Below are 23,444 nucleotides of genomic sequence, written 5' to 3'. Positions count from 1 at the left end.
GCTGATGACCCATGTGGGTGTAAGTATGATGGAATTTGTTTTCTCAGCTTGTTTTTTAAAACCCTTAGGAAGTTATCCACAAAAACCATTAAAATAACATTTTTATGGTTGCAATTCAAGCATTCAAAAGTTAAGAAATGCCAAAAGATTGCCTGTGCAAATTAATTCAGCCCCCTGTGTATATGCACTATGAGACCACCTTTAATTACAGGATCACATATTTTTTCCACACAACTCCTGCCGCATTCAATGCACAGAATAGACCTACTCTGGGGATGAAGCAGGATTGTATAGTGAAGAAAGCTGTTGTGTCTAGGATCCCTGCTTCATTTGTTGCTAAAGCTGAAAGGTGTGTAGTGAATGAGGTAGGAGATTACAGAAAGAGAAGGGAAGATGTGCTAGTTAAGGCAGTTGAATGCCTCCCTGGAGAACCAGATTCAATCCCTGCTTCTGCCAGAGAGTTCCTGTGTGATGCCATTAGAGACACTTAATCCAGCCTTTTCAAAGTGGTCACTAGTTGGGCTTTCCTCATTTTCTTGGGGCCTGATTTGAGACCCTGAGATCTGATTTATAGAAGTGCTGAGCCCTCAAGTGCAACTGAAGTCAGTAGGAGCTGTGCTTAGAATGTTAAGTGCAATCTGATACTACTCTGAAAAAATCAGACCTCAAACTGGGCACCCAAAAGTAGTGGATAGTTTTGACCTCTCTTTTTCTGTGCCTTAGCTCCCCATCTGTAAAGCTGGGTTGATAACCCCTCCTTTCCCAGGGGTATTATGAAAGTACATTCATTTATATTTTGTGAAGCATTCAGATACTACAGTGATGAGCCCCAGAGAAAAGCTCATGAGGAAATTAATAATTCTGCCTTCGGAGCAGGGTTTGAATAGTGTGCAGTAAACAGAGCATGGGGCCACACACCAGACAGTGAGGAGAAACCAGGATACTGAACAGCTGGTCATTAAGAGAACACTGCATTTCACACACTGAATGAGGCCTGTGGAAAAAACAGTATGTGATCATAAAGACTGACTCAAAATGTACACACATAAGGTGCCCAAATTAAATTAGCACAAGCTACCCTAATTCAGGCATTTCTTAACTTTTGGGTGCTTGGCTTTTCAACTTTAATGTTCTTTTTAGTGTAATGTTTTGTGTGTAATATTGACACGTTCTGATAGACATTTGGACACAGATCCACAATTGATGCACCCTGGCATAATTCCATTGACTTCAATGATGCTACACCATTTGACACCAGCTGAAGATCTAGCCCTTGCTCTCTCTGGTCCAGATTGCAGTCCCCTTACCCATGTTAAGTATTATCATATATTCCTATGGGAGTACTCAAAGAGCAAGATACCACTTAATGTGACTAATGATACTACTTCATATGATCTACCCCTGTACAAACCATAGTGTTCAGTTGGTAGGCATAACTAATAATCCCAGCCTTGTTAAATGGCACAGATATCCCTTCACCATCAAACCAAAAGCACAGCTGCTAGAAATGGCTGAAAGCCTACAGCTAATAACATGGTTTTAAGCAAAAAGGAGAATGTGCATGGTACCTGTGTTACTATTGCTCAGTGCCACATTTTACATAGTTTGACTCTTGGTGTGCAGGAGCACATCACCCTACACATTTAATCATGTAAGAACTATTTAAACTCCAACTCAAATTGATGGGGTTGGCTTTCTTTCCCTAGTTTTAATGGAAACTTTCATAGAAGGCAGTAGTTCTTTTCTGTAAACCTGTTGTTTTCCACTGGGAGTGCCTTAAATTGCAGTGAAAGCAATAAAAGCTACTGAATAAAGTATGTAGTACAGATTTTGTCTGTGTATTGGGGAATGCACTTCTTAAAATTAGAAATAAGATGTAAAATGATAGACTTGTGCCTGAAAACAAAGGAAGTATTAAATCTGCATACTTAGGGATTGTCCACACTGAGATTTAATGCACAGGAAGTCAGGGTGTGAATGTACAGCACTGTAGCCAGTCATACACTTCCAGTTCTGTAGTGCACTTTGACCTATTGCTGCTTGAAACAGCATAGCTTAAAGCACACTACAGTACTTTCAGTTTGTGGCAGCAGAGTCCACACCGACTGCATGGCAGGGAAACATGCACTCCAGATTTACATCTCAGTTTGCTGTGCACTAGGTCTTCATGTGGACATGGTCTTACTCTGGCTATTTGAAATGCCAGGATTGCAAATGTTGGATTCCATTTAACCTTAAAATATATTGCACGCTTTGATTACTGTCCATTTAGGTCTTCATATAAATGCACATTTAAGATGCTTGCCCAAAACTGAAAATAATGATGCTCAGCCATACCATATATTAAAAAGAACTTCAATTTTCAGTGTTGACCCCAACCATCTTATCTTAGAATAAACCACACTCAGGCTCTAAGCCAATGGAAAAGGCCTTCGTAGAAACAAATTTATCATGAAAATCGACAAGTACTTTTATTCCAGTGTTATGCTTGTGGGCAGCAGAAATCTGCAGCTGAAGTTTTCAGAGCCAGATGTAGATCTCACCTAGGCAAGTGAAAATCAGGTGTAACTCCAGTGTCTGAAAAGGAATTTTGTATTTCCCCCCCACGTAGCTGAGATTAAGATCAGGTCCTCAGTGGCTTTGAATATGGAATAATATAGAGTAGCACAGAAATGTTCAAACATTATTTTACAAAAAGTAACACTTTCAAAAGCACGGATGCAAAATCCTAAAAACGACCTTCTAGTGTATTTGCAGTGTTGTCGCCACGTCAATCCCAGGATATTAGAGAGACAAGCGGGGTGAGGTAATATTTTATTGCACCCGCTGCTGTTGATGAGACAGACAGGCTTTTGAGCTTACATGGACCTGAAGAAGAGCTCTGTGTTGCTTGAAAGCTTGTCTCTCTCACCAACAGAAGCTGGTCCAACGAAAGATATTACCTCACCCACCTTGTCTTTATAACGTATTTTGCAGCCTGAATAAAGTCAATGGGACTTCAGTGCCTAAATCATTTGAGTGCTTTTGAAAATTTTACCTGGAGTAACTGATATGTCTACCAGCTTTTGCCAATGTGTGTGCTGTAGTATTTCAAACGCCACTGTTGCAGCTGTATTGTTATAACATGGGTGTCCGCTGTGTGTGCTTGGCATTTCAGTATGGAAACTCAAAATTAAGACTTTGTGGAAATTCTCCTCTACCTTACTAGAAAGAAAAATCAGCCTTTCCATTGTCTTCACAATAAAGGGGGAAAATTACCTAGTGTCTCATCTTGTTCAAATATTTTCTGGATGGAAAAGCTGGCACAGGGAGGAGGAGGGAAAGAACTGCTTTTTTTGCTAAGTGGAAGTGAAAGTTTTATGGATTACGATGCGGGGGGGAAGCTGAAGGTTAAAATTAAAATTCTTCATGCTGACTGGCTTGCTCTTGATCTGATTCTTACTGACATAATCAACAGCAATCATGGTCTCCAAAGGGGAGACCTTGGAAAGAGGAAGAAAGTGGCACAAGGATCAGAAGGGGTGAAAACAAGTCCAAAGCACAATATAAACAAGCAGTCCTTAACTGTAATCTTGTTACATCTCATTGCTACAGATAAAAAGGGTTTCATCGGTAAGGGGAAAGTGTTGTTCCTTCAGTGTGTGTGTGTGTGGGGGGATGCTGGGACTGGGAAAGGGGAGACAATGGAAGAAACGTGAAGGATTACAGGGAGGGCGCACAGTGACTTTCAAGTGTGAAAAATGACATGAGTGGGTGAAACAGGAAAGGAAGAATGGATTAAAAGTGGAGAAAAAAACAGGGGAGAGACAAAATGTCAGCGTCTTTTGTGTAATAGTATGAGGGCTAATCAGCGCAGTTTTTGGCAGCTGCGGCTTCCCCCGCCTTTACATGGATGTGCTGTCAACGTTTTTAACAAGGCCCCATGCTCAAAAACATATGACATTCCCAGGTAAAATACTCTTTGCTCCTCCAAAACAAAAAGCCCCCACCAGTTGTATGCTCTTCCCACTCCCACATTTCTTGGTAGCTGAGCAGCCAATGGGTGGTTACCTAATTTGCCTGGTGCATTCCCTATATGTATGTAAAGGCAATGCTGGGGAATGCAGATGGTAGTTCCCATTGCAGCAGCTGTGTGGTGACATCAGTACTGGGTGAATTCAGGGACAGTTTGCGATTTTAAAAAGCGGATCCCCTCTTAATGTTTTTGAGCAGGTTGGGAAACAGTTTTTACTGAATTCATTCCTCCCCCAACACTTTCTGTCCAGCATGATCAGTTCTCTATGCACAGAGGGATGTGCTTTAAGCCCACCTGCTGCTGCAGGAGTGGTGCCTAGCTGCACATTCCACTTATTCTTGGCACTCTAATTGCACTGGGTTGTAGGGCTAGAGATTTAAAAAAGTTGAGTTCTCCTTTGTAGGACTCAGTGGCTGGCTCTTTTAACAAGAGGTCTGCATAAAAGCCTGTCCATCTTGAAAGTGTTTGTACCATCCCCTACAATGGGGAAACTCCTTTTATCACTTACCAGCCCTGATGAGAAACCTGGCTAGTCATGACATGAGATATACGCCCATCTCTACTTTGTTGAACAGTTCACTTATAAATCTCTAGTCAATCAAAATGTATCGAACCTTAAAAAGCATCAACTACAGCTAAGATCATTCAAATCTACATACTAAGTGCCCAAACTGTCCACACTGGTGACCATCCAGTTGCAACCTGGTCATTCTTTCCCATAAACTGAGGTTTTTAATAACTAAATGAATGTGTATTAACCAAGCCTCATTTCAGGACAGATTTTGAAACCAGGAGACCTGAAGTCTTCATGCAATCATGTGTGAAACTATGTACCTATCAGTCTATTTGCATGTGTTATTTTTTGGTCCACAGGCAAAAATGCCCTCTGATTCTAGCAGGATTATGATTTAGGTAATATTAAAAATGCATTTTTGCTAACATACCTAGGAACACAAGTTGTAGGAGCTAGTTACTCTTAAGAACAGAACTACTTTAATTATAGCACAGTCTACTAGCAAAAGATTACAGTTGTGTGTGAAATATTCATCCTTGGCCCACAGACATTTTATAAATCATTAGCTAAATGAAAGCTAACAATGTTGGGGAAAACATATTATTAGTTACATTTTTAAAGTACCTTAACTCAGCCTCCAGTTGTGAGGAGGGGAATGCTGGGTCTACAATGAACGACTGACACAAATGCATTTTGAATGCAGTCAGGTAAACAATACAGATACTTGTATTTATGCCCACAGTAAATTGTGAACCCAAAATTGTGTATGCAAAGTTGAAGGTCATTTATTAAAATCAGGTGCAACATGTCTGACTAATCTCTAATTAGTGAATTCTGTTATAGGCAGAACCTAATTCTCCATAGAACTATATACAGTTCTCCAAGTAGTAGTGACTAAGGGTATGTCTACACCGCAATTTAGGCCCAGGGTTAGTGGGGCTAGAGTCAGCTGACCCATGTTTTCTGAACCCTGGCCTTGAACATCTACATTGTATTTTAAACCTACGTTAAGAATTTTCTGACCCTTGCTTGAATTTAGGGCTTTGGTGTCCACACTACAGTGCACAGATCTGAGTCAAAGTAACCATATCTCAGAATCCCTAGCGCCACCCCATCCCAAAATGTGGCTGCTGTAGCCCTAGGAATATGGTGCACTGTGGGAAAACTTTACTGTTCACCCTGCATGTCGCTTTGCAGAAGGCTTGACGAGTTCACTCTCCATTGCAAACCTAGGAAGCTCTATAATGTCATGCTTGCAGATCAGTGATGAGAACAGAATGGGTTAACACTAACTTGACCTGCTACCATTTGCCAAGGAGGTGGGGGGCAGGGGCTTCCATTTTCAATAGAGTGGACTGCAGATTCTTGGGCTAGAGAGGTCTGAGAAAGTCTTCTCATGGAATTGTGGGCTACTTCTGGATGACACCCAGGGCCTGAGGCAAGCAGGACTGTGGCTACACTGCAGAATAATAGGTCTCAGACCCTGGGTCCCAGCTTGACTTGAGCTTGGACCCTCCAGCCCTGCAGGGGCTTGAGACCCAGGGTCTGAGTCCTGGGTTAGTGTAATTGCAATGTAAGTGCAAGGGAGATTAGCCTGGAGTCAGGGCTCAAGCAGAGGCTTACATTGCAGTGTAGATATATCCTAACTTCTCAGTCTGAGTTACTAGACTGAAGTACATATAGGCAGTGGCTATTTGTGGATAATATAGACCACACACTTGGTGCCTCCCACTTTTCAATTCATCTGTGTAGTAACCCAGATCTTTCACCCAGAGACTTGTGCCCATTAGCATGGACAACCTGGAAAAAATTACAAACTGAAATACATTGAAGAAGCTACATGACAAAATTACTGCATGACTTGTCTCCTGCCCTTTCTTCCTTGATGTCATGGCTTCTTAGGAAGGTAACAAATACCATCCAGGATGAGGTATTTGTGTGCTACCACTGGCCCATGATTTCTCAACAGAAAACACAGTGAACATTATTTCATAGCCCATTACACTGCAAAAGCTGTAGACACAAATTAGCCTGTTCCTGCACTAGTTCAGATAGGAGGTTCAGGTACAATAGCATTGTCTTTGTGGTCATCTTATACTTTGAGTATCATTCTACAGCTATGCAGTGCTGCTGAAGAGATGGTGAGGAGGCCTATGCTGCAGCATCTAACACTCAGTGAATTATTTTGTAAAGACTATTTGATGAGGCCACGCAAGTGGGAAGCCATAATTTTCTGTCAACCTTGTCCTTACTGTGTCCTTTACATTGAAGAATCCAAGAGTGCATCTCCACTGCAGAGCAGATCCCACTTTTAATCAAGTCTGCTATCAGAGCAATGGCAACTCTAGTTTATAACTACATGTAAACAAGGTGGTAATTATTGCTCTAAAGCTGCACATCAGAAAGAGGCAGAAATTGACATTAAGAAGTAGACATAGTAGAGTTCCCCACCTCATTTCCTCTCCACAAAATAAAGGAAACACTTAAAAAACCCATATACAGGAGGCATGTAGGTAAAGATTTGAGATTTCATAACCATATAAAGAATTTTATATAAGTTCAGGATTTTTGACATGAAAACCAATAGTTTTACCAAACTCTTTAATTAAAATATGAGATTTAGGAAGCTATACATTACCTATATAAAATTATTATATTGAAGCTTTTCCAGCAGTGAAACTTATATGAAAGATTATCATAGAATTGTAGGCCTGGAAGGGACCTCAAGAGGTCATCTAGTTCAGTTCCCTGCACTCGTGGCAGGACTAAAGTAGACCATCCCTGACAGGTGTTTGGAGATTTTTAAGAGCAGGTTAGACAATGATGGAGATTTCACAGCCTCCTTAGGCAATTTATTCCACTGCTTAGGTTGATGTTGAGACTTTATTTCTCTCATTCAGACATAACTGTCTGAAGAAAAATTCTTTGAGCTTGAGACAAGGGTGGATAGTTTCATACCAGAAAGTTTTAGGGAAATGTCATTTTTGAATTACTGAAGAATTTTTTTTTTAAATAAAACTACATTTTCAGCATTCAGACAATTTATTTGTGCTCATCATTAACTCAAAAATAGCTCATCGGTATGCAAAAACATCCCGTTGCACATAGTTAATGATCATTGCAGAGTCAGCACTTAGCCACCTTTTGGGTAAGGAGAAGAGGGGTAGTAGAAAATTAATATACTACACAAAATTTTCTGCTTCTCACTTGGCATCTGGCATGACTACAAAAGATGCTTCATTAGAAACCCTGTCCCCTTTGTGACCTCACAATGAACAGTCCCTGTCAAGGATTTTAGTGAGAGTAGAAAGGCCAAGGTTGAGTGCTTTTGAAAATCCAGCCCTAAATTATTCATATATTCACACCACTGTTGTCTGTAATTTTGTACCATCTTAAACTATTCTGTAATTTAGTAAAATATTTTGAACTACAGATATGAAAGTCTATAAAATAGATATTGGCTGTTAATCCCCCATCCCACATAAGATATTGTATCAGAGTTGTAAATACCCTAATTGATACTTTAAAATACACTAATCCAAATAACATGGATTTTTTTTTACAGGTAAACATTTGTGGACTATTATAATTATACTATTATAATTGATTTAGTGATGTTGAGTTGCCTTTCTTCTTTAATTGTCAGTGACAGCCAAACACTTGCTTCATGTATGACTTAGCTTATAATATAAACAAAAATGTGTACAGAAAGGAAAATGGGCCAAGTTCAATGTATTTTCTTGATGTGTACCTAAGTTGTATAGAAATATAGGCTGGAAGAGACCACGAGAGGTCCTCTAGTCTAGTCCCTTGCATTGAGGCAGTTCTGATTTTCCATGTGATACAGTTACAGCCCTTATTCTGCTTGATATCTTTCTGATTAGGTACTCTGAAGTACTTTGCTTTTAATATTGAAAAACAGTGCAGAAAAAAATCCCAGTTAAAATAGATATTTCTTCTTTAGAGCAAAAACTGAAAATCTGTTGAAATCTGACTTTAACACCCCCACAATTTTACATAATAATTTGGATATATTTTATATCCAAACATGATCATCTGTCAAACTAGTGACAACTAAAAACAATACATTATTGTGACTGTTTTAAAAAAAATCAGAACAAAACTGTAATTTATTATAGTTTTGCCTTCATTATACACCATGTGTTGGTGGATTAAGCACAACAAAAGGCTAGTATTCTTTAAAAGTGTCTACTAAATATAATAAAAAGAATAAGATAATTAACATTTAGTTTGTTACATTTGAAAAAAAATCAGATGTACATATTTCTATTGCCTGTTAGGTTTACCTAAGCCTTTTCAACTATTACAAAAAAGAAAAAAGTCATTGTTTAAAGTCAAAAACATTCAAATCAGTTGATACAACATTACAGTACAGTCAACTAACATCACTGAAGATCTAGTCTTCTTTTCTCAGTTTGAGTCTTCAGACCAGAGTGTTACAAAACTGGTTCAATGCCATTTCAAAACTGTATGTTAGCTGTTGCAGGATACTGTACTCTCTACTGATGGCCTCAGAAGAAAGGGGCTTTGCTAGTTGTGAATCACAAGGTAACCCCAGCCTGTCATTAATTTTATTCAGTACTGTAGTTAGAACAGCATTAAGTTTAGCACAACTAAAAAAAAGAAATTGGAAGCTAGGTGAAGCTGCCATTTGTGTCAAACAATTGCGATACGCTATACTAAAAAATTCTGAAATATCCACCTGTCCTCACCACTCTGCCACAAACTAGCAAAGTCAAAAAAATACAAATGTCTTCAACTTTTCATTTTTGCAGAATAAAGCAAAAAAGCCTTTGTGCTCCTTACTACCAGAAGCAGAATATCCTCTGAGTTACCACATGTAATAGCTTCTGGATGTGTCGACTTGGGTTGGCTTGGTCTCTGCAGAACCATCTTTGTCTTTTTCACTGTCACCTTCCCAGAGATTAATAAGTGGCGGATAGAGCTCATTCAGTGGGATTGAAGAGGTCTTTTGCATATACTTTTTCAACGAATGGTGGTAGTTTTTTCTCTTAAACCTTTTAGCAATATAAACAGAGATGGAGGCAAGGCTGATCACAGCAAACATTGAACCCATTACAGCTGCAAGGGCGGTACTGGTTTCTTGGTCGGAAATGTCAAGGGCAAAAGCTGCATTTTTTGTTGTAACGTTAACACATGACTTTTGAGTTTGCTGATGGATATTTGATACAGTTAGACAGACCTCGTAATCTGTGGATGGCTGCAAATGAGTGAGGTTATATTCATGTACATCAACTGGGACCCTCGCAGTGTATGTAATGTGAGGGTTATCAATCTTCATAGTGGCTGATGACCATTTTAAATTGGAGGTCATGACATTGGAATTAACCTTCCAAGAAACTAATATCGAGTGAGATTCAGCTTGCTTGACATATATTTTCAGCACTTGTGTACCATCCAAAAGAGTTCCATTCACTCTTATAGTAGCTACTCTTGTGTCAGCCCCTTCTATATTCTGAGCAACACATGTATATCTTCCAGAGTCTTCAATCTGAATATTCGAGATTTCCAGGGTACCTTCACTACTCAGCTTGTACTTGTCTGAGAGACTTTCAACTGTTATTTTATTTCCAAGTGGAGTTACCCAATAAATTTCTGGTTCGGGTTCTGCCATGGCTCGACAATCTAGAAACACTGTCATGCCAATGTCCAAATTCAAATGATTTGGAAAAGTGTCATGGGAAATCATTGGAAGACATTGTTCACTTGAATCCTGTATTAACACTTCTTTCACCTGTTGTCCTCTGTATTCTGGTGGCATAGCACAAAACATTGATAGAGGCTCCATAAAACGGATATTGGTTTTGTTTGAGTTGATCCAGTGAATGACACAGTCACACCTGAGTGGATTACTGTGAATACTGATCTCACGTAGATTTGGAAGGGATTCCACTGTCTTTTGGTAGACTGCATTCAAAGCATTGTTGTTCAGCATCAGGCTTTCGAGAGCAGGAACATTACGAAATGCTAAACGATGTATATAAGACAACTTTGGATTGTTGGTAGCTTCAAGCTTTGTCAGTTCAGGTAGGTTGTCTAGTGCATACCTATCAACAGAAACTAGTTCTCCCATATTATTGATCCCAAGTTCTTTCAACCGCAGCATATTTTTAAAGTCACCTTCTTGGATTTTGTGAATTGGGTTTTTGTTGAGGTCAAGGAATTTTAAATTTGGAACTTTCTCAAGAGCAAGCTGAGGAACCTTGACCAATTTGTTATCATAAAAGGAAAGACTTTCAAGACTATCCAAGCCTACTAATGCATTTCCAGGAATATCAGTGAGGTACATACCTGCCAAAACCAGACTTCTTAAATTTGAGAGTGGCTTGAAGTTCATATCTAGTATTCCAATCACTGGATTTTCCCCAATCATAAGGATCTCCAAGTTAGGAGTAGAATCAAACCAACGACTGTCAATAACCTTTAATTTGTTAGAGTTAAGATGAAGTCTTAAAAGGTTCCTCAGGCCAGAGAATGCATTTGCAGAGATGCTACGAATCTGGTTATGGTTTATATATAGTTCCTGAAGATTGCAAAGATCCTGCAAGCAGTAGTCAGTCATCTCTGTTATCTGGTTTTCCTCCAGATGTAAAGTAGTAAGCTGAGTCAGATTTGAGAGCCCCACATCTTTGATACTAGTAAAATTATTCTGTGAAAAATCTAACTCTGTTAAATTGAAAAGCTGTTGGAGTTCAGCTGTGGTCTTTGCAATGTTGTTGCTTTGTAAGAGAAGAACTTGAGTGTCACTGGAAAGATTGCTGGGGATTTTTGTTAAACGAAGGTCATTGCAATCAACTGTTGTAGCTTCTCTGTAGGTCGACTGTGGTGTAAACCATGGCCTGATTTCACATACACAAAGCTGTGGACATTCATTATTCTGTATGGAAGGCTCAGTTACTGAATTCATTAGCAATTCTAGCACCAACAGGCAAGCTATTAAAACCAATCTAATCCTAGCCATGTTGGTTTGCTAGTAAGTTCAACTGCCTAACCCCTTAAAATAGCAAAAGATTGAATATATAAATCAGTATCAAGAAAAAAAAAGTAAAAATTTAAAGTTTAGGTTGAAACTTTTGGACATTCAGAATATGGAAGATGCTTTTCAGAATCTCTTCACTTTTCTCCTTTGTTCCGAGTGCTTGTACAAAGCTCTGCTGCGTGAGTTGGTTAACCCAAATCAGTGTCTGGAGAGGTTCCTGAAAAGCAGATTAGGACAGATGTTATGTTCATTCCATATACATTTTTGTACATTCCTTTCATTTCTTCCTTCTCTAGATAAAGTTATTTAAAATAAGAACCCTTTTAATTTCCAAATTCCTTAAATGAAAATTCCACTTACGTAGGGTAGAAGCTCTTTTCTACAGTTGATTCAAATTAGAACTATTTCTGATATTTCTAGCTGTCTGAACATTAACACATATGTAACCACTAGAAAACAAAGCACTTAATTTACAAATACATCACAAAAAGACTAACTGAAAATGTAATGTTGTTGAAGCATGTTGTCTTGTTTTTCTTGCAAAACGCTAAAGATATTGAAACCCACTAAAATGTGTTTTCAACTGGTGGTAGGCCAAGGAAATCAGTGTTCTGAACTCGCTATCGATTAGATTTAAGGCTAGTGTTCACTTTTGGGCTCAAGGCCAAGCCAATGTAATATTTCAGGTTCAATGGCACTGAAATCTAGCAAGATGTTCTCTTCAAATTTCAACTGATCATTGGAAAAATCTTCCAAGACTTCCATCATCCTGGGTTGATCTCACCAGTTCCAGAGAATGGGGTCTACTGGTTTAGGATATAACTGTACTCAAAACAATAGTGATTGGATTTTATCTAGGGAGTCAAATTCAAATGAAAATTTTGCAGGTCAGACCCTTGTATATCAGAATCTCCAAATTTGCATAAGAAATACAAATAGATTTGGTGTACAAAAAGGAGGTTAAACAAAACTGATAAACTACAAGTTAGGCTGGAAAATAAGTTTAATATACAAATTTCCAGTATGATATTTAAACAATGAATGGATTATGAACATGTGTTTCTGTTAATGAAAAGGCTCATTTAAATATATATGGAACACCCTCCCCAATGGACTTTCAGAATTTGAATCCAGAAACTGTAGCATCCCATTGCAGATCACATGAGCTAAAGAAGGAATTCCGTTAGCTAGTAGCAGAAGTAGGCAGTTGTACTCCAATGAATTCAGGTATGAATCCAATGTCGGTATCCAATGACAAGATACTTTGTCAGTATCTTACATATAGATCTTTACAAAAGACCTCCTGCTTGATATCTTCATTCTCTTATTGAGAGAGGTTTCTCCCTCTTGCTGGAAGCAATCTCCACTCCAGATTGTCTTCATCGCTACTGCCTATAAACTGTGGAACCTAATATTGCAGTCATTACCCAGAAACCATTCCCACTCAACTTCTGTGAGGGCTTTGTCTGATCCCGGTATTTGATAAGCAATCTCCTAAATGTAGCTGTTTGCATTGCATTGCACATCTGTGGGTACAGTATTCACAGCATTTTCTAATTACTATGCAAAGCTTGCCAACTGTAAGTGACCTTTGGATGGGCTATTACCAGCAGGAGAGTGAGTTTGTGGGGGGGGGGGGGGGCGGAGGGTGAGAAAACCTGGATTTGTGCTGGAAGTGGCCCAACTTGATGATCACTTTAGATAAGCTATTACCAGCAGGACAGTGGGTGGGAGGGGGTATTGTTTCATGGTCTCTGTGTGTATATAATGTCTTCTGCAGTTTCCACGGTATGCATCCGATGAAGTGAGCTGTAGCTCACGAAAGCTCATGCTCAAATAAATTGGTTAGTCTCTAAGGTGCCACAAGTCCTCCTTTTCTTTTTTCTTGATGTTTGTTTTCTAAAAATACCCAAACCAAAACACTATAATGGAATGCTTTGTATATGCAAACTTAGTGATAGATAATTTACTCTGTATATTGTGAATGTTGTTTTGAGTGTGTGTGCAATCAAAGTTTAGTATTACGTACAACACTATATAACCCCAATCTTGGTGGTAGGAGGGAGACTTTTACTGTTAGATTCTACGGTAGCACCAAACCATGCCAATGTCTTGAGGTTCCTTAGTAAAGTTTCAGAGCACAGTTTATTTTCAGCTCTTCAGAGACCGATAGTGTTACAGTGGCAATGATGCTACCACATAGACTCCTTTTCTCTCGTGGTGTTTAAGATGGGAATTTCAGATACACCTAGGCTCGCTACTCATTGGCATTTTGAGCATGCTGCTATTGTCAGATCAAGTTTCTTAAACACATTGAAAGGTATTGACACTGTCTACCACGTAAGTTAGTTATAGTTATTGAAATCAATGAGACCTGAGTAAGGAATGGGGCAAAACTGAGTCAGGGCATCAAGATTCGTCCTCTTGGCATTTACTAGGAGATGGTCAGGCTCATGCTATAAGGATTATGACAATGTTCACCTGAACCAAGGATGCTTGGGGAAATCATACTCCAGGGCACTTGTGGATGGGAGAACTCCCAATTAAATGTACTTATCTTAATTACCTTTACTTAGAAAGCAGGTATAGACCCTACTATATCTGAAATAAAGGGCAAATGGAAATGGAGAAATAGTATGCCATTCTTTAGTAAAACTGTTAGATTGTAATCTTTAGTAAGATTTCTTAGACTGTACGCTCTTTGGGTCAAGGAATGCCATTTTCTGTGTTTGTGCTCTGCACATTACAATGGGGCCTCAACCTAGTAAAGGCCCCTAGAATCTGCCACAATATAAACAAACCAGATAATGGTTTTCAGAAATATCCATTAGAACATAACAGTGGCCACACTGGGTCAGACTAAAGGTCCATCTAGCCCCGTATCCAGTCTTTTGACAGTGGCTAATGCCAGGTGCCCCAGAGGGAATGAACAAAACAGGTAATCATCAAGTGAGCCATCCCCTGTCGCACATTCCCAGCTTCTGGCAAACAGGGCTAGGGACATCATCCCTGTCCATCATGGCTAATAGCCATTGAGGGACCTATCCTCCATGAACTTATCTAGTTATTTTTTGAACCCTGTTATTGTCTTGGCCGTCACAACATCTTCAAAGAGTTCCACAGGTTGACTGTGCTTTTTGTGAATACTTCCTTTTGTTTTTTTTAAAGCTGCTGCCTATTAATTTCATTTGGTGGCCCCTAGTTCTTGTGTTATGAGAAGGAGTAAATAACACTTCCTTATTTACTTTCTCCACACTAGTCATGATCTTATAGACCTCTCTCATATCCCGCCTTAGTCATCTCTTTTCCAAGCTAAAGTCCCAGTCTTATTAATCTCTGCTCATACAGTAGCTGTTCCATACTCCTAATAATTTTTGCTGCCCTTTTCTGAACCTCTTCCAATTCTAATATATCCTTTTTGAGATGGGGTGACCACATCTGCATGCAGTATTCAAGATGTGGGCATACCAATGATTTATATAGAGACAATATGATATTTTCTGTGTTATTATCTATCCCTTTCTTAATGATTCCCAGCATTCTGTTCACTTTTTTGACTGCCACTGCACATTGAGTCGATGTTTTCAGAGAACTATCCACAATGACTCCAAGATTTCTTTCTTGAGTGGTAACAGCTAATTTAGACCCCATCATTTTATATGTGTAATTGGGATTATGTTTTCCAATGTGTATTACTTGGCATTTATCAACATTGAATTTCATCTGCCATTTTGTTGCCCAGTCACCCAGTTTTGAGAGATCCTTTTTTGTAGCTCTTCGCAGTCTGTCTGGGACTTAACTATCTTGAGTAGTTTTGTATCATCTGCAATTTTTGCCACCTCACTTTTTACCCCTTTTTCCAGATCATTTATGAATCTGCTGAATAGGACTGGGCCCAGTACAGACGGCTGGCGGACACCACTATTTACCCCTCCATTCTGAAAACTGACCATTTATTCCTACCCTTTGTGTCCTATCCTTTAATCAGTTACCGATCCATGAGAGAACCTTCCCTCTTATCCCATGACTGCTTACTTTGCTTAAGAGCCTTTGGTGAGGAACCTTATCAAAGGCTTTCTGAAAATCTTAAATACACTATATCCACTGGATCCCCCTTGGTCCACATGCCTGTTGACCTGACCCCCTCAAAGAATTCTAGTAGATTGGTGAGGCATGATTTCTCTTTACAAAAACCATGTTGACTCTTCCCCAACAAATTATGTTAATCTATGTGTCTGACAATTTTGTTCTTTACTATAGTTTCAACCGCTACTGAAGTCAGGCTTACCAACCTGTAATTGCTGGGGTCATCTCTGGAGCCCTTTTAAAAAATTGGTGTCACATTAGCTATCCTCCAGTCATTTGGTACAGAAGCTGATTTAAATGATAGGTTACAGATAACAGTTAGTAGTCCTGCAGTTTCACATCTGAGTTCCTTCAGAACTCTTGGGTGAATACAATCCTGGTGGCTTATTACTGTTTAGTTTATCTGTTTGTTCCAAAACATTCCTCTAATGACACCTCAATCTGGGACAGTTCCTCGGATTTGTCACCTAAAAAGAATGGCTAAGGTTTGGGAATCTTCCTCACAACCTCAGCTGTGAAGACTGATGCAAAGAATTCATTTGGTTTCTCTGCAATGGCCTTATTGTCCTTGAGTGCTCTTTTTAGCACCTCAATCATCCAGTGGCCCCAGTTTCGCAGGCTTCCTGTTTCTGATGTACTTTAAAAAAAATTTGCTATTACTTTTTGAGTCTTTGGCTAGCTGTTCTTCAAATTCTTTTTTGGCCTTCCAATTATATGTTTACACTTCATTTGCCAGAGTTTATGCTCTTTCTATTTTTCTTATTAGGATTTAACTTCCACTTTTTAAAAGGATACCTTTTTGCCTCTCACTGCTTCTTTTACTTTGTTGTTTAGCCATAGTGGCTCTTTTTTGTTTCTCTTATGATTTTTTTTTTAATTTGGTGGATACATTTTAAGTTGAGCCTCTATTATGGTGTCTTTAAAAAGTTTCCATGCAGCTTGCAAGGATTTTGCTTTTGGTGCTGTACCTTTTAATTTTTGTTAAACTAACCTCCTCATTTTTGTGTGGTTCCCTTTTCTGAAATTAAATGCTACAGTGTTGGGCCATTGTGTTGTTTTCCCTGCCACAGGGATGTTAAATTTAATTATATTATTGTCACTATTACCAAGCGGTCCAGCTGTAGTCACCTCTTGGACCTGATCCTGTGCTCCACTTAAGACCAAATCAAGAATTACCTTTCCTCTTGTGGGTTCCAGAACTAGCTGCTCCGAGAAGCATTTCATTTAAGGTGTCAAGAAACTTTATCTCTGCATCCCTTCCAGTCAATATGGGGATAATTCAAATCCCCCATTATTATTGAGTTTTTTATTTTAATAGCCTTTCTAATCTCCCTGTGCATTTCACAGTCAATATCATCATCCTGGTCAGGTGGTCTGTAATATATTCCTACTGCTATATTGTCATTACTTAAGCCTGGAATTACTATCCATAGAGATTTTATGGTAGAGTTTGGTTCATTTAAGATTTTTACTTCATTTGATTCTACGCTTTTTTCCCACATAATGCCACTCCCCCACCAGCACAACCTGTTCTGTCTTCCAATATATTTTGTACCCTGGTATTACTGTGTCCCATTGATTATCCTCATTCCACGAAGTTTCTGTGATGCCTATTATATCAATATCCTCATTTAATATGAGGCACTCTAGTTAGCCCATCTTACTATTTAGACTTCTAGCGTTGGTATATAAGCACTTTAAAAACTTGTCACTTTTTAGATGTCTGCTATTACATGTTTAATTGAATGGGACTTTTTTTCTTTTGACTGTTTCTCATCACATCCTTCCTGTACTTTATCATCTTCCATCCTCTCCTCCTTATTAGGACATAGGGAATCTCCATTTATCGAGCCTTCCCTAAGCACGGTCCGAACCACGTGCTCCTCCGCATCTGTCAGCTTTCCCCAGCCATTAAAATTAAAAATGACGTAGAGCAGTTTTTAAACTAAGTGCCAGCAATCTGCTTCCATTTTGGTTTAGGTGGAGCCCTTCCTTCCTGTATAGGCTCCCTCTTTCCCAAAAGTTTCCCCAGTTCCTAATAAATCTAAACCCCTCCTCCCTACACCATCGTCTCATCCACGCATTGAGACCCTGCAGTTCTGCCTGTCTAACTGTGTGTGAAACTGGAAGCATTTCAGAGAATGCTACCATGGAGGTCCTGGACTTCAATCTCTTACCTAGCAGCCTAAATTTGACCTCCAGGACCCCTCTCCTATCCTTCCCTATGTCACTGGTACCTACATGTACCACGACCACTGGCTCCTCCCCAGCATTACACATGAGCCTATCTAGATGTCTCAAGAGATCTGCAACCTTCGCAGCAGGCAGGCAAGTCACCATGCGGTTCTCCCGGTTATCGCAAACCCAGCTATCTATGTTTCTAATGATCGAATTGCCCATTACTAATACCTGTCTCTTCCTAATAACTGGAGTTCCCTCCCCACAAGGATGCGAGAGGATACCACAACATCATCTGGAACAACTATGGGATCATTTCCCTCTGCTCCAGTTGGATGTTCTCCTTTCCTGAGGCTTTCATCCTCCTCAACAGCACAGAAGCTGTCAGACCGGGGGTGGGACATTTCTACTGAGTCCTGGCAAGTCTTATCTATGTACCTCTCTGTCTCCCTTAGCTCCTCCAGCTCAGCCACCCTGGCTCTCCAAAGTCCATACACGGTCTCTCAGGACCAGGAGCTCCTTGCACCAAATGCACACATATACCACCTGCCTATAGGGCAGGTAATCATATATGCTGCATTGGGTGCAATAAACTGGGTAGCCCCCATTTTGTTGCTGGACTTCTGCCTGCATTCTCTTTTTACTCATGAAGCTTGTTCCTTTGTTGTTTTCTTTTAATCAGGGGGTATTTTTGGCTTTAAGCTTAAAGAAGTTTACGGAATGTTAAGCCCCCCACACAGACACTGCTCCTGTCAACTCCCTCGCAAAACTCCCTCTCAAAATCCCTTCTATTCTACATCCTTCTTCCACCACCCCACCACTTCCACCTTTATCCAAAAGCAGGGAAGAATGTTCTAAGTATTATTCTATTACATGACAAATATCCCTTTTCTGGAATTCAACCAGGATCGAACTTTCAGGGCAAAATTACCACACACCAGGTGGAGGAGAAGCACATCCCCGTTGCAGATCAAGTACTAAAGAAGGCTATTGGATCACTTGTTGGTAACAAGTCTTAGAACAAATGGAGTCCTTATGGCTGTGCTACCTAAATACTTTCACATTATAGAATCATAGTGTTAGAAGGCACCGCAAGGGTCATCTATTCTAACCCCCTGCCAAAATGCAGGATTTGTTGTGTCTAACCCATTCAAGGCAGATGACTATCCAGCCTCCTTTTGAAAACCTTCAGTGAAGAAGCTTCCACAACCTCCTGAGGCAGTCTGTTCCATTTTCCTACTGTTCTTACAGTTAGGAAGCTTCTCCTGAGATTTAATCTAAATCTGCTAAACTGTAGTTTGAATCCACTGCCTCTTGTCCTGCTCTCTGTGGCAAAAAAGAACTTTTCTCCATTTTTTTTGTGGCAGCCTTTCAGCTATCTGAAGACTGCTCTCATATCCTGCCTTAATCTTCTCTTTTCCAAACTAAATATACCCAGTTCCTTCAGCCTTTGCTCATGGGACTTGTATTCCATCGCTCTGATCATCTGTGTTGCTTGCCTCTGGATCCTTTCCAGTTTCTCTACATCCTTTCTACTCATTGGTGACCAAAATTGGGCACAGTATTTGAGTAAAGGGAACAATCTGAAACATTAAGGCAGGTATTAAAGTAAAAAGGGGAGCACAGCTCCTTCCTTGCTAAGGTCAGAGAAAGAACTCTCCCCTGCCCCTCCCCCCCCTCCCCCGCGCCTTCTTTGGTTAATGCTACTAATAGTACAGAAAGAACTCTTCCAGTTTCTGGTTGGTATGGTATGAGCTCCCCCTTGTTTCAATGAATTTTAACTGTTGCTTTAAAGGAACCATATATTGCTCTTCAACAATCCAGGGAAAGATCCTAACTTGTCCCCTCTTACCACTCAGTTTCCTTTTTAAATAACGGCACAATTATATTTAATAATTTCTTTTCAAAGGATGGTCTTATACTAGGAATAGTATACACAAAGGAGCTGGATCTTGGCTAGGGATGAACACCTGAGGATGTTATTTCCACTCTTGGGATTTATTCGTGGCTCTTTTAATTTTTTATTTTGCGGCCTATATTAACAAGATCCTATTGAGCTGACGCTCTCTCTTTTTGTAGTCCAGAAGTAGATGAGATTTGCCAGGGGTTAATAGACTAGGAGGTTCCCTTATCAGACGCTGATGTAGGATTTAACGTAAACTGAGGTCATTCCAGGCTCTAATGGTAGCTTCTCTGATAAAAGTTGAGTGTTCCAATAATACCCAATGGAAATTGGGGGGCAACTGATGTCCCTGACTGTTGCCTCCATAGATGATTCACTTAATTCCCCATTTTCAGTTTTTAATATTTTTTTGCCGCATATTCCACTAAAATGAGGATTCAGTAATGTAATTAAGATTCAAAGCTTTCCTGGGAGCCCAGTATTCTCATCCAGTAACAGTTTATGTGGATGCAGAGAAAGGGTATTGATACGGAAAGCAGTAATTTGAGATTAAGCACCCACTTTTGACTACACAGAAACCTGTCCACTCTAACTCCGCAGCATTGGTATGCTATAGGCCAAGCGTGGGTGGATTTTAGAAAGAACTGCAGTTGGCAGTGTGCGCCAAACCAGATCCCCAGACGAGGTAATTCTGTTCCAAGTGTTCCCTCCTGTGGAGTCCCTTCTATAGCATATACTATACAATTGAAGTGAGAGGCAAACAATGGGTTACAAAGCTTGAGTTTCCAATCCAAGGAGAGAGATTACTTTTTAATCATAGGAGGAGGGAATGAAGGGGAAGCTCCAACCTGTATCAGTTTATTAGGAAGATAGCAGTTGGATGGGGAAATAAAGGTCAAAAAGTCATCTAGAAGTAGAATATTTCTGTGGTGAATGGTATCAAGTTCATGATTCAGATAAGCTTCAAATGTTTTTATTTAACTCTTGATAGAATGACTCCAAAGTGAATACTCTAACTTAAAACAGTAGTGCTTGAGATGTACCAGTTTTTGCTTTACATTCTTTTAGGGAAGGGGGATGTTGGTGATCAGATTCTGGCAGGCAGTGATAGCCTATTTGCAGAAGGTATGGGAGAGCTCCAGAATTCTAACTTAAAGGACTGTTTTCTCAGTCTTTCAGAAATGAACTCTGACATATTGAGGGAAAGTCTGTCAGAACAGCACTCATATTATTTCAGTGTAAAATTAATCTATTTGCTATCTGAAACAATTGAATTAATGGCTTAAATTACAATTTAAATACCAAAAATAGTTACTAATATTAATTTGAATGTTTAAATGAATTTGTTTCTGCCATGTTCTTGCACCACTTCTGTGGGATTTCCTGTGAACATTCAAGCAAAGGTACTTACAAGCAAAAATGCTCAGAAAAAGTGAATGTCAAGGTCACAGGCATCAATATTTGAACCAATACTACTAGCTTGCTTGTCCAGTCAGGAAACAAGAGCATTACTAATCACAAGTAAGCAGTACAGCTCAAATATACGTGTCTGATTCAAAGAGTAAAACAAACAAACAAACCCAATCCAAGGATATTTGTTGATTATTTAAATTTATTTAAGGAAATTTAAATCTTCTCATGGAATATCCACAAGCAGAAAAAGAGCATAACAATTATTCATGCCAAATGATTGGTTTACCCCCACTTTGGCTACATGTATCATATACATCTAAAATTTTACCTATAAAGACGTCATTAGTTTTGATAAAGTGTTAAGTACACCGGAATTTTGAATAAACTGCAAATCTACCGGTAATCCTTTTGTTCGTTTAATGCTTATATCCCATCATTTGTACATTACATTTATAGCCCATATTGTGCAAGGGTACATTTCTGATTTTACTGAGTTTACTTTAGTGTTTGTTTCTAAACATTGTGGACATATGGCCTTAGAAGTTAACTGTGACACTTTTTCTCTTCTCTATGTAAGTTATTTTCTACTGCAGATAGATTTAATTTTCTTTTCTTCCCACTGAAAATTGTTCTTTATAAATGACTTGCACATTCTTGGCTCCAATCTCACCCAGCCCTAGGGCAGCGTTGATGAAGCTATAAATGAAAATCCAATGTAATCAAAAAGCAAATTCTGATTGGCTTCAGATGCCCTAGCCCATTTTAATGCTTGTGCGAATGACAGTGTGTAAATCAGCAGAGGGGGGAAAGACAGCAAATCATAGGAGTTTGAAAACTAAAACCAAAGCTGCCACTTTGAGCTTAACAAGGATCCAGTAATTACGGAAAAAGCAAAGCATACTGGAATACAGATAAATATGAATGGAAACTCTGCTTTTATTCTACTGCTTTATATCCATGTATGATTTCCCTTAGTGTTTCACACAACCAATCATGCCTAGATACCATATGATGGGTGCTACCTGTAGGCTTGGCATAGCATGGCTTTGCAGCTGCTTGATAATTATTGGTTTCAGAGTGAAGTGAGCTGTAGCTCACGAAAGCTCATGCTCAAATAAATTGGTTAGTCTCTAAGGTGCCACAAGTACTCCTTTTCTTTTTGATAATTATTGTTTGCAGTTGGGGTCCTTATGGTGACTCTGCAGAGAGTGTTTTAAGTTTCTTGAGCTACAGAATGGCAGATGTACTGTTCACTCCTGCAGCTTGATTCCATGCCCCCTAACTGTACTGCCCATGGAGAGGGACTGCAGAGAAGAACTCTGTCACACACCAGCATGGCATTTCTGCATAATGACTTCCCCCGCCTAATACAGGGAAACTATCATAGGGGTTGTTTTTAAAAACTGCTCTAGGCAAACAAACCTCTTTACTGATCTTTTCAAAATAGGTTCAATCCCATGATGTGCTAGCTTTCAGCTCCCAGTGACTACAATGGAAGCTGCAGTTACTCAGCAAGATTGGGCTCTTATGTGCCTCACAATGGATTTTAGAGTGGCTCTGTATTCACATAAATCCTTGTTTGTCAAATGTTTGTGTACCTATTCTTGTTGTCAACTCCATGATACAAATAGTTGGTGAAAATATAGATAAGGAAGCTAGAAGCTTTGGAAGGAATTTTCAAAAGGTAGTTCAATGCGGGAGCAGAATTAGGGTAAAATTTAGTCATTTTGAAAATCCCATCAGGTGCCTATATTGGGACCAGCAACAAACAAGTGGAATTTAAGAAGATGCTTGAACAAAGGCTAAAAGCTGCTGACCTCTGCACAGGTAACATAGATCAGATATTGTGCTCTATCCTTTGCAGCATTATAGCAACTGTGGATGAACTCCTACAATCCATTTCCCATTGCCAGTCTTGGATCACAGAGAAGATTATAGAGTTGTTTGATCAACAAAGGCAGTTAAGAGCAAAAAGGAAGAGAGATGAATATGCAAAAAGCAATATTCCTGTATGACATGAGAAAGAGAGGGACTCATTAAAGTGGCAAAAAAAGATTGGTTTGAATAACCGTGCACTTATACACAGAACTCCCTAGTAGCATTTGTTGCAAAGAAGACCTATCAAACCATCAACACTCTTTTCAAAAGTTTTCCTTTTAGGAAAAATACTGTTTCACCAAACTCTTGGGGTAAATATTGCTGATAACTATATAATATGAGCAAAATTAACTCTACATTGGACGTGAACATGGCAGAAGAGAGATATATGAGAAGCTCCCGCTATGATTGAAGACATTGAGGAAGCTGTACAGAC

General features: G+C 39.4%; 1 protein-coding gene across 2 annotated transcripts in view; it reads right to left on the bottom strand.

Moving 5' to 3' along the window:
• Positions 1-7,552: 7,552 nt before the first annotated feature.
• The window catches only part of LRRN1 (leucine rich repeat neuronal 1), a 38,309-nt gene continuing 22,417 nt past the window's right edge, over positions 7,553-23,444 (bottom strand). For both annotated transcript variants that reach the window (XM_048859279.2, XM_048859278.2), the window contains one exon: positions 7,553-11,767. In XM_048859279.2, coding sequence (XP_048715236.1) covers positions 9,382-11,532 — 2,151 coding nt within the window. In that variant the 5' untranslated portion in view covers positions 11,533-11,767 and the 3' untranslated portion in view covers positions 7,553-9,381. The remainder of the gene's footprint in view (positions 11,768-23,444) is intronic.

Source organism: Caretta caretta, chromosome 7 (genome assembly GCF_965140235.1).
Source record: "Caretta caretta isolate rCarCar2 chromosome 7, rCarCar1.hap1, whole genome shotgun sequence".
NCBI lineage: Eukaryota > Metazoa > Chordata > Testudines > Cheloniidae > Caretta > Caretta caretta.
The sequence above is the reverse complement of the archived record's forward strand: the minus strand, read 5'-3'. Positions and strand labels throughout refer to the sequence as shown.